This window comes from Tachysurus vachellii, chromosome 18 (genome assembly GCF_030014155.1).
Source record: "Tachysurus vachellii isolate PV-2020 chromosome 18, HZAU_Pvac_v1, whole genome shotgun sequence".
NCBI lineage: Eukaryota > Metazoa > Chordata > Actinopteri > Siluriformes > Bagridae > Tachysurus > Tachysurus vachellii.
Genome location: NC_083477.1, coordinates 5,594,088 through 5,606,587, shown reverse-complemented (window position 1 = coordinate 5,606,587; position 12,500 = coordinate 5,594,088). Strand labels below are relative to the sequence as shown.

At 40.8% G+C, this 12,500-nt stretch overlaps 2 protein-coding genes across 4 annotated transcripts in view; both read left to right on the top strand.

Moving 5' to 3' along the window:
• kat2a (K(lysine) acetyltransferase 2A) overlaps nucleotides 1-10,730 on the top strand; it is a 20,936-nt gene extending 10,206 nt beyond the window's left edge. The window contains exons 9-18 of the mRNA XM_060892966.1: nucleotides 1,009-1,145; nucleotides 1,365-1,573; nucleotides 3,879-4,005; nucleotides 4,222-4,332; nucleotides 4,969-5,112; nucleotides 5,820-5,934; nucleotides 6,489-6,525; nucleotides 6,646-6,709; nucleotides 7,102-7,186; nucleotides 8,674-10,730. Coding sequence (XP_060748949.1) covers nucleotides 1,009-1,145; nucleotides 1,365-1,573; nucleotides 3,879-4,005; nucleotides 4,222-4,332; nucleotides 4,969-5,112; nucleotides 5,820-5,934; nucleotides 6,489-6,525; nucleotides 6,646-6,709; nucleotides 7,102-7,186; nucleotides 8,674-8,867 — 1,223 coding nt within the window. The 3' untranslated portion in view covers nucleotides 8,868-10,730. The remainder of the gene's footprint in view (nucleotides 1-1,008; nucleotides 1,146-1,364; nucleotides 1,574-3,878; nucleotides 4,006-4,221; nucleotides 4,333-4,968; nucleotides 5,113-5,819; nucleotides 5,935-6,488; nucleotides 6,526-6,645; nucleotides 6,710-7,101; nucleotides 7,187-8,673) is intronic.
• A 648-nt stretch (nucleotides 10,731-11,378) lies between these two features.
• dhx58 (DEXH (Asp-Glu-X-His) box polypeptide 58) overlaps nucleotides 11,379-12,500 on the top strand; it is a 5,846-nt gene continuing 4,724 nt past the window's right edge. Inside the window, exons 1-3 of one of the 3 annotated variants that reach the window (XM_060892968.1) lie at nucleotides 11,379-11,509; nucleotides 12,167-12,343; nucleotides 12,483-12,500. The exon at nucleotides 12,483-12,500 is cut by the window's right edge and continues 187 nt beyond it. In XM_060892968.1, the coding sequence (XP_060748951.1) occupies nucleotides 12,167-12,343; nucleotides 12,483-12,500 (195 nt within the window). In that variant the 5' untranslated portion in view covers nucleotides 11,379-11,509. Of the gene's footprint in view, nucleotides 11,510-12,145; nucleotides 12,344-12,482 lie in introns of all 3 variants that reach the window. The other 2 variants (XM_060892967.1, XM_060892969.1) reach the window with 2 other exon arrangements.

Genomic DNA, 12,500 nt, shown 5'->3' with positions numbered 1-12,500 from the left:
CTCTTTTCTCTCTCTCTATATATATATATATATTTTCTCTCTATTCTCTCTCTATTCTCTCTCTCTCTCTCTCTCTCTCTCTTCAAACTAATCAAAACATAACCCCTCTCTCTCTTTTCTCTCTCTCTCTCTATATATATATATATATATATTCTCTCTCTCTCTCTATTCTCTCTCTCTCTCTCTCTATTCTCTCTCTATTCTCTCTCTCTCTCTCTCTATTCTCTCTCTATTCTCTCTCTCTCTCTCTCTCTCTCTCTCTCTCTCTCTTTTCAAACTAATCAAAACATAACCCCTCTCTCTCTCTTCTCTCTCTCTCTCTCTCTCTCTCTCTCTCTCTCTCTCTCTCTCTCTCTCTCTCTCTCTCTCTCTCTTCAAACTAATCAAAACATAACTCCTCTCTCTCTCTTCCTCTCTTCTCTCTCTCTCTCTCTCTCTCTTCAAACTACTCAAAACATAACCCCTCTCTCTCTTTTCTCTCTCTCTCTCTCTCTCTCTCTCTCTCTCTCTCTCTTCAAACTAATCAAAACATAACCCCTCTCTCTCTTCCTCTCTTCTCTCTCTCTCTCTTCAAACTAATCAAAACATAACCCCTCTCTCTCTTTTCTCTCTCTCTCTCTCTCTCTCTCTCTCTCTCTCTCTCTCTTCAAACTAATCAAAACATAACTCCCCTCTCTCTCTTCTCTCTCTCTCTCTCTCTCTCTCTCTCTCTCTCTCTCTCTCTCTCTCTCTCTCTCTCTCTCTTCAAACTAATCAAAACATAACCCCTCTCTCTCTTCTCTCTCCCTCTCTCTTCTCTCTTCCGCTCTCTTTTCTCTCTCCCTCTCTCTCTCTTTCTTTCTCTTCCTCTCTCTCTCTCCCTCTTCTCTCTCTCTCGCTCTTTCTTTCTCTTCCTCTCTTTCTTTCTCTTCCTCTCTCTCTCTCTCCCTCTTCTCTCTCTCTCCCTCTTCTCTCTCTCTCCCTCTTCTCTCTCTCTCTTCTCTCTCTCTCTCACTCACTGACACACAGGAGAGAAGAGGAAGTTACCAGAAGCCCTGACCCTAGAGGATGCCAAGCGGATCAGGGTGATGGGTGATATCCCTATGGAGCTGGTCAACGAGGTGATGACGACCATCACTGACCCTGCTGCCATGCTCGGTCCAGAGGTCAGTAGCTCTCAGTCCAGTGATCTTAGACTTCTGACCCCACACCACTCTGAGCTCTGTCCGTTATAACACAGATCAATCGTACTATAGTGTCATGAATCTCAATTTCCCGGATGCGTCGTAACTGACTCTGAAGGTCCTTTGACGTGGTCCATGTCTGTGACCACACCAATATAAAATAATGATTATTGAGAATTAGTTTTATTTTCATTTCCCCAGACAAGTCTCCTGTCTGCGAATGCAGCGCGGGATGAGACGGCACGTCTGGAGGAGAGGAGAGGCATCATAGAGTTCCACGTGATCGGTAACTCGCTCTCTCAGAAGTCCAACAAGAAGATCCTGATGTGGTTGGTTGGGCTGCAGAACGTCTTCTCCCATCAGCTACCACGCATGCCCAAAGAGTACATCACACGCCTCGTCTTTGACCCGTGAGTCTATTAATTAAGCGTCGACTCAAACCGTCTCTGTCTCAACTTCAGCGTGACCTGACATGTACTCGTGTTCACGTTGCCTATCCACATGACCGATGCCTCCAAACTCCATTCGGTTTATTTTTCCACCCGCCTGTGGAGGCGCCAGAATATGATATGCTCCTGAATCCACAGCTCCGGTGATACAAAACATCCTTCAAATGGAGATTTTGGATGTAACATTAAGCCATAGATCCAGTTCATCTTCAGGCCATACAGGTGAACCCTGACCAGGATAAAGCTGAAGATAACGTATGACCATGTTGGTGTTTCCTTCTTTTCTCTGTTGGGGCCTAAACCGGAAGTAGGCGGGGCTTGTCTTGAAATGGGCGGGGCTTTAACCGGTAATAATTAATTTGTAATATTTATAACACTAGCTTACTACCTTTATGTTTATATGAAATACAGCAAAAACGTGTCAGACACTCAGTGTCTGGTTACTGGTTAGAGACAGCTGAAGGTTTAAAAAAGAAAAAAAATCTCCGACAGGCAGAGACGCAATGCGAGTCGCATTCTACCAAGCAAGCACCACGTCTGATCGAACCCACGTTTACCAGAACTCTACTGGTTAGTAAGTACGTATTATTAACGTTACAACCCGAAGTAAAAAGCTGAAGAAACCCTAAACGTTAACGGAAAAGACCTGCGAACCCGAGTGACTGAGGGAGAGACAGAGAGCTGTTCTGTGTGTGACTGTGAGTGAGCAGAGCGAGATACAGCAACACAATACATCTGTATGTGTGTAGGGGAGGGGCGCTGTGACTAGCCTATCACTGTAGGGGAGGGGCGCTGTGACTAGCCTATCACTGTAGGGAAGGGGCGCTGTGACTAGCCTATCACTGTAGGGGAGGGGCGCTGTGACTAGCCTATCACTGTAGGGGAGGGGCGCTGTGACTAGCCTATCACTGTAGGGGAGGGGCGCTGTGACTAGCCTATCACTGTAGGGGAGGGGCGCTGTGACTAGCCTATCACTGTAGGGGAGGGGCGCTGTGACTAGCCTATCACTGTAGGGGAGGGGCGCTGTGACTAGCCTATCACTGTAGGGGAGGGGCGCTGTGACTAGCCTATCACTGTAGGGGAGGGGCGCTGTGACTAGCCTATCACTGTAGGGGAGGGGCGCTGTGACTAGCCTATCACTGTAGGGGAGGGGCGCTGTGACTAGCCTATCACTGTAGGGGAGGGGCGCTGTGACTAGCCTATCACTGTAGGGGAGGGGCGCTGTGACTAGCCTATCACTGTAGGGGAGGGGCGCTGTGACTAGCCTATCACTGTAGGGGAGGGGCGCTGTGACTAGCCTATCACAGAACGCTGACACAATCAGATACCCAATGATGATTTTCATTCAATCCGAGCACAGATATTGACTCGTATTACTTGTATAATACTCGTACTCGGCAGAAGTGCTTTATCTGTACCGGATAATCGTTTCAGCCGAGTATCCGGCTCATCTCTATTCTTAACATTATTCTTGAATCAGTGATTATTCTTTAATCAATCACAGTCACTGAAGCACCATGAAATACTTCACATTTAGATCAATTGATTTCATCAATGGACATTAGAATTAAAGCCACTTTGTGCTCAGGGCTTCATCAGCGTTATAACGCTGACCTGTTAGTTCCACAGGAGCTCTTGGTTGCTTCATTCTACTCGACTACAAACTGTTATAGAAAGGACATTATTTACATTGCCATCATTTCCTGTCCAGTGTCCCCTAAATAAGGATGAGGTTCACTTCTGTGTCGGGTTCCTCTCAAGGTTTCTTCCTCCTGTCATCACAGGAAGTTTTTCCTCATCACCATCACCACAGGCTTGATCATTAGAGATAAATCGTAATCGTAAACTTAATCTTAAACTTTTAACATTTTTATTCTATTTCTGTACTTCTATAAAGCGACTTTGAGACAATGTGAATTGTTAAAGTGCTAAACAAAAAAAAAAATAGAATTGAATTAATTGAAAACAAGTTTTCAGAAATGTCCCTAATATACATGGAGGCCTGAGACTATGAAAGGTGGCCTTTAATGCGTCTCCTTAGTAATCGTTGTCTCCAGATGTAATGTAATGTTAATGGTTCTAACAGTTTACAGCAGCTGCACAAATGCACCTTGTCATCAGAACATAAACCACATCCTTCATGTGTATCCTGTCGTGTAGCTCAGGGCCATAATAAAAGCACATGAGCTTTACTTACAATCTACAAGAGCTTGATTTCATCCATAATTAACATTTTCTGACCTATTATTTCTATGTATGTTCACAGGAAACACAAAACTTTGGCTCTGATTAAAGATGGCCGTGTGATTGGTGGGATTTGCTTCCGAATGTTTCCCACTCAGGGCTTCACTGAGATCGTTTTCTGTGCTGTTACTTCAAATGAGCAAGTAAAGGTATGGAAACATGCACGAAACAATTGTAAACATGCTGGGGGTTATGTGGATGCCTTACTGTGTGTGTGTGTGTGTGTGTGTGTGTGTGTGTGTGTGTGTGTGTGTGTGTGTGTGTGTGTGTGTGTGTGTGTGTGTGTGTGTGTGTGTGTGTGTGTGTGTGTGTGTGTGTGTGTGTGTGTGTGTGTGTGTGTGTGTGTGTGTGTGTGTGTGATTTAGGGCTATGGCACTCACCTGATGAATCATCTGAAGGAGTATCACATCAAGCATGGCATTCTTTACTTCCTGACCTACGCTGATGAGTATGCTATTGGTTACTTCAAAAAACAGGTACCCCTCTCTCTCTCTCTCTCTCTCTCTCTCTCTCTCTCTCTCAGACTCTCTCTCTCTCTCTCTCTCTCTCTCTCTGTGTGTGCGTCTGTCTCTCTCTCTCTCTGTGTGTGCGTCTGTCTCTCTCTCTCTCTGTGTGTGCGTCTGTCTCTCTCTTTGTGTGTGCATCTCTCTCTCTCTCTCTCTTTGTGTGTGCGTCTCTCTTTCTTTCTTTCTCTGTCTCTCTCTCTTTCTCTGTTTCTTTCTCTCTCTGTGTGTGCATCTCTGTCTCTCTCTCTTTCTCTGTCTCTCTCTCTCTTTCTCTGTCTCTCTCCCTTTCTCTGTTTCTTTCTCTCTCTCTGTGTGCATCTCTGTCTCGCTCTCTTTCTCTGTCTCTCTCTCTTTCTCTCTCTCTGTGTGCCTGTCTTTCTTTGTTTTTATGCCTGTCTGTCTCTCGCTCCCACTATCTCTATTCTCTTTCTGCCCGTCTCTCTCTCTCTCTCTCTCTCTCTCTCTCTCTCTCTCTCTCTCTCTCTCTCTCTCTCTCTCTCTCTCTCTCTCTCTCTCTCTCTCTCTCTCTCTCTCTCTCTCTCTCTCTCTCTCCCCTCTGTTTATATATAACTGTTTGTGGTTTCTCTGTCTAACCTGTAACCATAGGGCTTCTCCAAAGACATCAAAGTGCCAAAGAGTCGTTACCTTGGCTACATTAAGGATTATGAAGGAGCCACGCTGATGGAATGTGAGCTCAATCCCAGAATCCCCTACACAGAGCTGTCTCACATCATCAAAAGGCAAAAAGAGGTGAGTCTCACAGATCAGCCTGCACCTCTGTGTGACAAGAGCTTTACTGCCTCGGGCTCCTGAGGCATCTGAGAACACTCAGTTTTGTCAGATCTAAAATAATTGCACACTTGGCTGCTAAGTTTTTTGAGTCGTGCATCATGATGTAATTTGTTGAGTCGTGTCTCTGTCTAAAATCTACAGTTTTTTAAACCACATGGATGCATTTGCAGATAATCCTGTCTGTCTGTCTATGTCCCTGTCTGTCTGTCTCTGTCTGTCTCTGACTGTCTGTCTGTCTGTCTATGTCCCTGGCTGTCTGTCTGTCTGTCTATGTCCCTGTCTGTCTGCCTAAATCCCTGTCTGTCTATGTCCCTGTCTGTCTGTCTGTCTGTGTATGTCCCTGTCTGTCTGTCTCTGACTGTCGGTCTGTCTATGTCCCTGACTGTCTGTCTGTCTGCCTATGTCCCTGTCTGTCTGTCTCTGTCTGTCTATCTATGCCTCTGTCTGTCTGTGTCCGTTTATGTCCCTGTCTGTCTGCCTGTGTCTGTCTGTCTGTCTGCGTCCCTGTCTGTCTGTGTCCGTGTCTGTGTCCGTGTCTCTGCATCCCTGTCTGTCTGTGTCCGTGTCTCTGTCTCCGTTTCTGTGTCTGTCTGTGTCCGTGTCATGTCCCTGTCTGTCTGTGTCCGTGTCATGTCCCTGTCTGTCTGTGTCTGTCTGTGTTACAGATCATCAAGAAGCTGATTGAGAGGAAGCAGAGCCAAATCCGTAAGGTGTACCCCGGCCTCACCTGCTTCAAGGAGGGAGTCCGACAGATACCTGTGGAGAGCATTCCAGGCATTAGTGAGTGTGTGTGTGTGTGTGTGTGTGTGTGTGTGTGTGTGTGTGTGTGTGTGTGTGTGTGAGATGACAATGTTTAAGTGCCATCTTTGAATTTCATTGCTCATCTTGTTGTTAAACTACTGAACTGGTGATTTTATATAAATAAACTTGTATGTCTTCAGACTAATGGTTAAAAAGATGGCTAGAGATATCTAACAAACATTATTGTTTATGGCTGACACCAGTACTGTGAAACAGCTTTTTTTTTTGTCTCTCAAACTCCTAAAAATAATCTTATAATAATCTTAACTTTAAAACAATACCTTTGTCAAGCAAAGAAAGAACATTATCGGTGGCACGATGTGAGTGATGAGCGCCACCTAGTGTTCACAGCTATATTTATATTCTCAAATATACATCATAAATACAAAATGCACAACTGCATTTCATTTAGTGCAATAAGCCCATTGAATTTTGTTATTACCCAATTAATATAATAACTCATGCATTGATTATCATTAGCACATTGTTTTTAATTTTGAGCCTTTTCTCCGTTTCTCTTTCTTGCTATTCAGGAGAAACAGGTTGGAAACCCAGCGCTAAAGAGAAAAAGTGAGTGACATTGTGTCACTGAACTGTATTGTCCCTCATCCTGTATTCTTCATCTCAGCTTTTATTATTATTATTATTTTTTTTTTTTTTTCATTTTTAATCCATTTTTTTATTCCACAGTAAAGAACTGAAGGATCCTGACCTTCTCTACAACATACTGAAAAATCTCCTGGCTCAGATTAAAGTAAGAGCTTTTAATAACCCCAACCCCTTTTCCACACTACGTCAGAGTGAACCTCTCTTTTCCTGTCTGAGATTCTTCTCCTGCGTTAATGTACATTCGTGTTTAATGGCTTAACAGATTTGTATAGGCTTATTGCAAAAATTCTGCCATATTTTAATTGGCCTGAGATCTTGTTTGAGGAAAGAACAAGGACTAAAATCTCTTAATCGTCAGCCACTGGGATTGAACTCGAGCATTGGTTAGAATAAGAAATATCACTCCTGATAGATTCCCGTCTCAGCGTTCAGTAAAATGTTAATGGAACACCTCCTTAAAAAAGTATGTATATGTAGAACACCTAGGTGTACATTTTGTACTCTGTGTGTGTGTGTGTGTGTGTGTGTGTGTAACAGACACACCCAGACGCTTGGCCCTTTATGGAGCCAGTGAAGAAGTCCGAAGCTCCAGACTACTACGACATCATCAAATTCCCTATTGGTCAGTTTGTCCTCTTGTCTTTAACATACATATAACACATCTCAGTTTGGACACTATAGTGTTTATTGTTCATAAATATAAAACCTCATCGCACATTAATGAAGCAGTTAATTAAATTATACCCATAACTGGAAAAAAATAAAAATAAAATAGAAATGCAGAAGACAAAGTATTCGAAAGCTCACAACGGTCAGCCTCTAATATTGTTTTGTTCTTGTTTAATGTTATTTTATTATTTATTAGAAATGTGGCCCTAAATATAATGTAATATTATTATGCCATTTTTTTAAAAAATCTTTTTTATATATTTTTTTTATATATATTTAAATTTATTCTCTCGCATTACTGAACATCTCTCTCTCTCTTCGTTTAGCTGTCGTGAAAATAGAATTTGTTAGTAATATGAATTGAGGAGTTCAATTTTTTATTTATTTTTTTTATTATTTATTTATTTATTTATTTATTTATTTTTAGAATTTTGCGATGACGTGAGACTGATCACATAACATTTGGAAATAAGAGAATTCCAACTGAATTAGCATTTTAAATCTGTAACATTTCCTTTTTTTAATTATTGTTATTATTATTTTTGTTTATAATAGCATTTATTGTATTTATTATTGATTTTGTGTATTTAAATGCTTGTTTCACTGATCGGTTAAATTTAACGTGTTTGATTTAAATCTTAACTTCAAACCAAACTGGACTTTAAATAAGGTTAGTTTAACTATACGGTTATTTAAAGACAAAAAAACTGTCCGGCTCCAGTTAATCACCAAAATAGTTACATAATTAGCCTAATATGTAAATAGTCGGATTATGTTTGTAGGGCACTGTGATTTATTTAACGTTAAAAAGGGCTTTGGTGGAAAAAAGTGTAATATCCTGATCTGTAGACCTGTTTACATGAAGATAATTAACCCTTCTGGACACTTTAGGACTTTTTGTCAACAGTAAAAATTGGACATTTTACCTCTTCCAAGCGGAGGGAAGCATAAACAAGCAAGAATGCATGTTTTTTTTTTCTTGTCATTACCATGAAATGAAAAAACATGGTTATAATGGCAGTCATTGGGGAAAAAACAGCTCTGATGTGTAAACGAGGGAGAAATAATTCAAATCTAATGCTGCACAAAAACTATCAATGCATAAAATCTAATGTTATTAGTCATCTGTGACATATCAGACTAATAAAAGGTACAAAAAAAGAGAACAATCCAGTTCACTTTATATTAAAAATGTCATTTTGTGTGATTTTTTTTTTTAAGATTTAGTAGTTTTGATTAGAACTAAGGTTGATTAACAGATTTATGCAATAAAAAATGAATTGGATATATTTTTATATGTTTAATTTAGTGGACGTTTTTGTCCACGCACATGACTAAAGGGTGGTATTTTTAAAGTGTCCGCAAGTTTTAAGCTCTTATTTATCACATCTGAAAATTAGTCAACTTGATTAACAGCCAGGTGTCTGATCTCTCCGTTAGACCTGAAGACCATGACGGAGCGTCTTAAGAACCGCTACTACGTGACCAAGAAGCTGTTCATCGCCGACCTGCAGCGAGTCATCACCAACTGCAGGGAGTACAACCCTCCTGACAGCGAGTACTGCAAATGCGCCAACACGCTCGAGAAGTTCCTCTACTTCAAACAGAAAGAGACCGGCCTCATCGATAAGTGACCCGACGCTCACACAGCGGTGGGATTTAAAGGGGCAGGACGTGTACAGCAGCAGGCATCACCAAAAACTCCCTGTCACGCGAAGACGTACAAGACAGAACAATCAGAAATGTGTGTGAGGAAGAAGAGGAGCGAAGTCACTGGGCATTAGGGATGTAAAAATGAACTTCTGGTGGTTAAAGTCTCGCTTTGGACCTTGTTATTCTTTCCGTCTGGTTTCGGCACGTCGTATACGCACAGTTTAGAGAATAACACGTCTGATAATACCGATTAAACCCGTTCGTATCGATACTCCGTCATAACGTTCTACCACAGCGCTGTTGAATGCTCAATTCTGATTCGTCAGATAGTAATGATCCATTTTCTACATCAGAAGCTCTGACAGTCTGTTAGGTTTATATTGTAATGTTCTGCTTCTTATACGTTTATCGTTTCTATATATACATATCTACATGTAATATACTCACAGACTTTTTTTTTTATAGTGTTCCAATTTCTCAATAACATGACACAGTTTTTTATTAATAGGCTGGTTATTAACTTTAACAGAGAAAAACAATGAGGCTGGTGAGGGAATAATTGTTGTTTGGGAAATATTGCTGCTATAATGTACATCGTTTCATTGTTACAAATGGGTAAAAAAGTGCTTTTTATTCTGCAACTAATACATTGGCAGCGTGGGCAAATTGCACCGATCTAAGGAATTAAAAACACTTTTGCGATACAGTCTTAAAAATGGGTAAACGTTTAAGAGCGGTAACAGTGACTCCATGTCACAACACTCGGCTATTGATTATTTTCCCTTTAACAGCATATCCAGAGCTGATTTATTCCACACACAGGCTACGTTAAAATGCTTAGCGATTAAGCTTTCTTGCGTCAAAATCTGCATATACGCTACGGATCCAGCGTTTACTCACTATAAGGTGACACCGATTGCTCATCGATAGTGTACACAGAGCCACAAATAGTCCAATGGAGCCAGGAGTGACTTACGATATAGAAGAGTTGAGGCCAGTTCTCAGTGAAATGTTTCTGTGTGTCTAAATTCTCTTCATGTTTTCGAATCGGTTTTGTTTACATTTGTTATTCTTATCGCTCCCATATGTGCCATTCCTCCAGCGAATCCATACGGGAAACCACACTTAGGGCTTCTTGCCCATGTCTTTGAACTACTGTAATTTCTTTCTGGACTGTAAGGCTAAAGCTGCACGTTATGTGTTACAGTTGCATCGACTCGGGTTTAATTTTTTACCGTCCGAGCGCAGAATATAGACAAATATTCTGATGGAATTGAGCTGAATATACAAAAAAAAAAAAGCATGATCGTGCTGTATTTATGTGCCACGTTTCTGTTTGACAGACTGCATATGAAATGTTCACAGGATATAATATTATATATCTATTAAAATCTCAGCACCAGATCAACACGTCTCGGTTTAGCACCTCTGTTCATTTGCAGGTATAAGCCATATTTATCACTGCAGTGTTTCTTCAGTGCTTTGAGAGATGATGATGTCCACTGGAATGCATTTTTTTTTTTTGTGTGGAAAAGTAAACACAAAAAAACGCTCCCCGTGTATCAGAATAGATTTTTTTCTTTACTTTACTTTATTAAAGTGTGTGTTGAAATGTTACACAGATCAACACACACCCTTACGTACCTGTTCGTGATGTTCTGATGTTGCATGATCTCAGCAACTTTACTCTTTGCATTAAAGAATGTAGCTCATGACGTTAACACGAAAACGATCTTCCCCGTTCTTCCCCTCCTCAATGGAGGATGATGTTCATGGCTTTGGTTACATTTTGGTGCATTTCTTTGTACTGTAATTCTGTTTATATATATATATATATATATATATATATATATATATATATATATATATATATATATATATATATATATATATAAATAAATAAACCTTTTTATAATGTATTTTATTTCTGGTTCTTAAAATGTTTCGTAATATGTGATGTGATTTATTAGTTTGGAAAGCAAGGCGTGTTAATTGCAAGGCTAAACATTGTGTTTGTTGGGGAATTCCTTCAGTTTTGTTTTCCTGACATCACTTGGCTGTGTTAAGGGCTCCTCAAGGGGATCTCCTACATCCTGCTGGGCCTTTTGTAGTGTGATCTATCTCTCGCTCTCTCTCTGTGTGTGTGTGTGTGTGTGTGTGTGTGTGTGTGTGTGTGTGTGTGTGTGTGTGTGTGTGTGTGTGTGTGTGTGTGTGTAATAATCCATAGGTGAAACACTGAGCTGGGTAATGAACGATTCTTAAGAAGAAGCCTGATGAAATCCAGCTGCTGCTCCTCTTGCATCTCCTCTTGCAGTCTTCTCACAGATTGCATTCACACACAGCTTTTCTTCTTACTCCAGATTTATTTACTTACTTTATTATCTTTTTTGCTGTCACTGTCGTTACCGCTGCACACACCAACTGTATCTCGTACTGTATTTGTTCCCCTGACTGCTGTATGTCGTTCCCCCCCCTAGCCTGGGCCCTTCCTTTACATTCGCTCTGTTTTCAGTTTCGTTTCTTAGGCACACAAGCTGACCGAGAAAGGCTTATTTAAAGAGCCGAACAGATGATTCCTCTTCACAACACAGCACAGTTCGTCCACTGACAGGTCTGTGAAACGGTAAGGGTTTAATCTTTAACCTTTTAATCTGGTTATAAGGCAGAGAGAGAGAGAAAGAGAGACTTTGGAAGTAAGGAACCTGTGCTATGTTATATATGTCACATAACTCTGACATAAGGCATTATTCTAATTTATTTTATAATTTATTTTATTTTAATACAGATTATAATAACATTATAATTGTATATAAAACATATAATTCATCTGATGTGTTTTTATTTATTTATTTGTTTGTTTGTTTGTTTGTTTGTTGTCATTTATCGACGGAGGAAATATTATACTGGAATCCATGCTTTTATGTGATCCTTTTTCAATCCCTTTTTTGGCCCTACGTTTTTGTGTGTTCTGTAAAGCTGCTTCGAGATGATGTCCGTTGTTAAAAGGACAATACGTATAAATTTGAATTGAATAGATATACAGAGCATAGAGTATATTTGGCAGAGGAATGCAGTCGGTTGTGAGTTAATGCTAATGGAATACGTGTCGTAACAAAGGAGTACAAAAACCGCACCTTTAAACCGCTCATCAGACACGTGTTCTTATTCAAAGTGACTTACATTTACGTGGTTAAGAGAATTTCTTACGTATTCAGCAGTGGCAGCTTGGCTTCAGAACAAATGTCCACTGATCTACCAGAGCTTGTTCTTTCGTGTGTAGATGGAGGAGATCTCGCTGAGGCCGTACCAACGTGAGGTGGTCCAGGCGGCTCTGAGAAAGGAGAACAGCATCATCTGGCTTCCTACAGGTGGAGGAAAGACCAGAGCTGCTGTCTACGTGGCCAAAAGGCACCTGGAGACTCATCCCGATGCTAAAGTGGCTGTTCTTGTCAACAAGGTACGAAGTCAACAAGCATCAACTGGCAGCTCTGTAATGTAAAACTCACTGATTTTAATAAGGACAGGGTTTTATAAAGGACAGTTTAAAAACACTACGTAGTTCCGTTTAGACTTTTGGTCTGTGTGTGTTTTTGTAGGTGCACCTGGTGGATCAA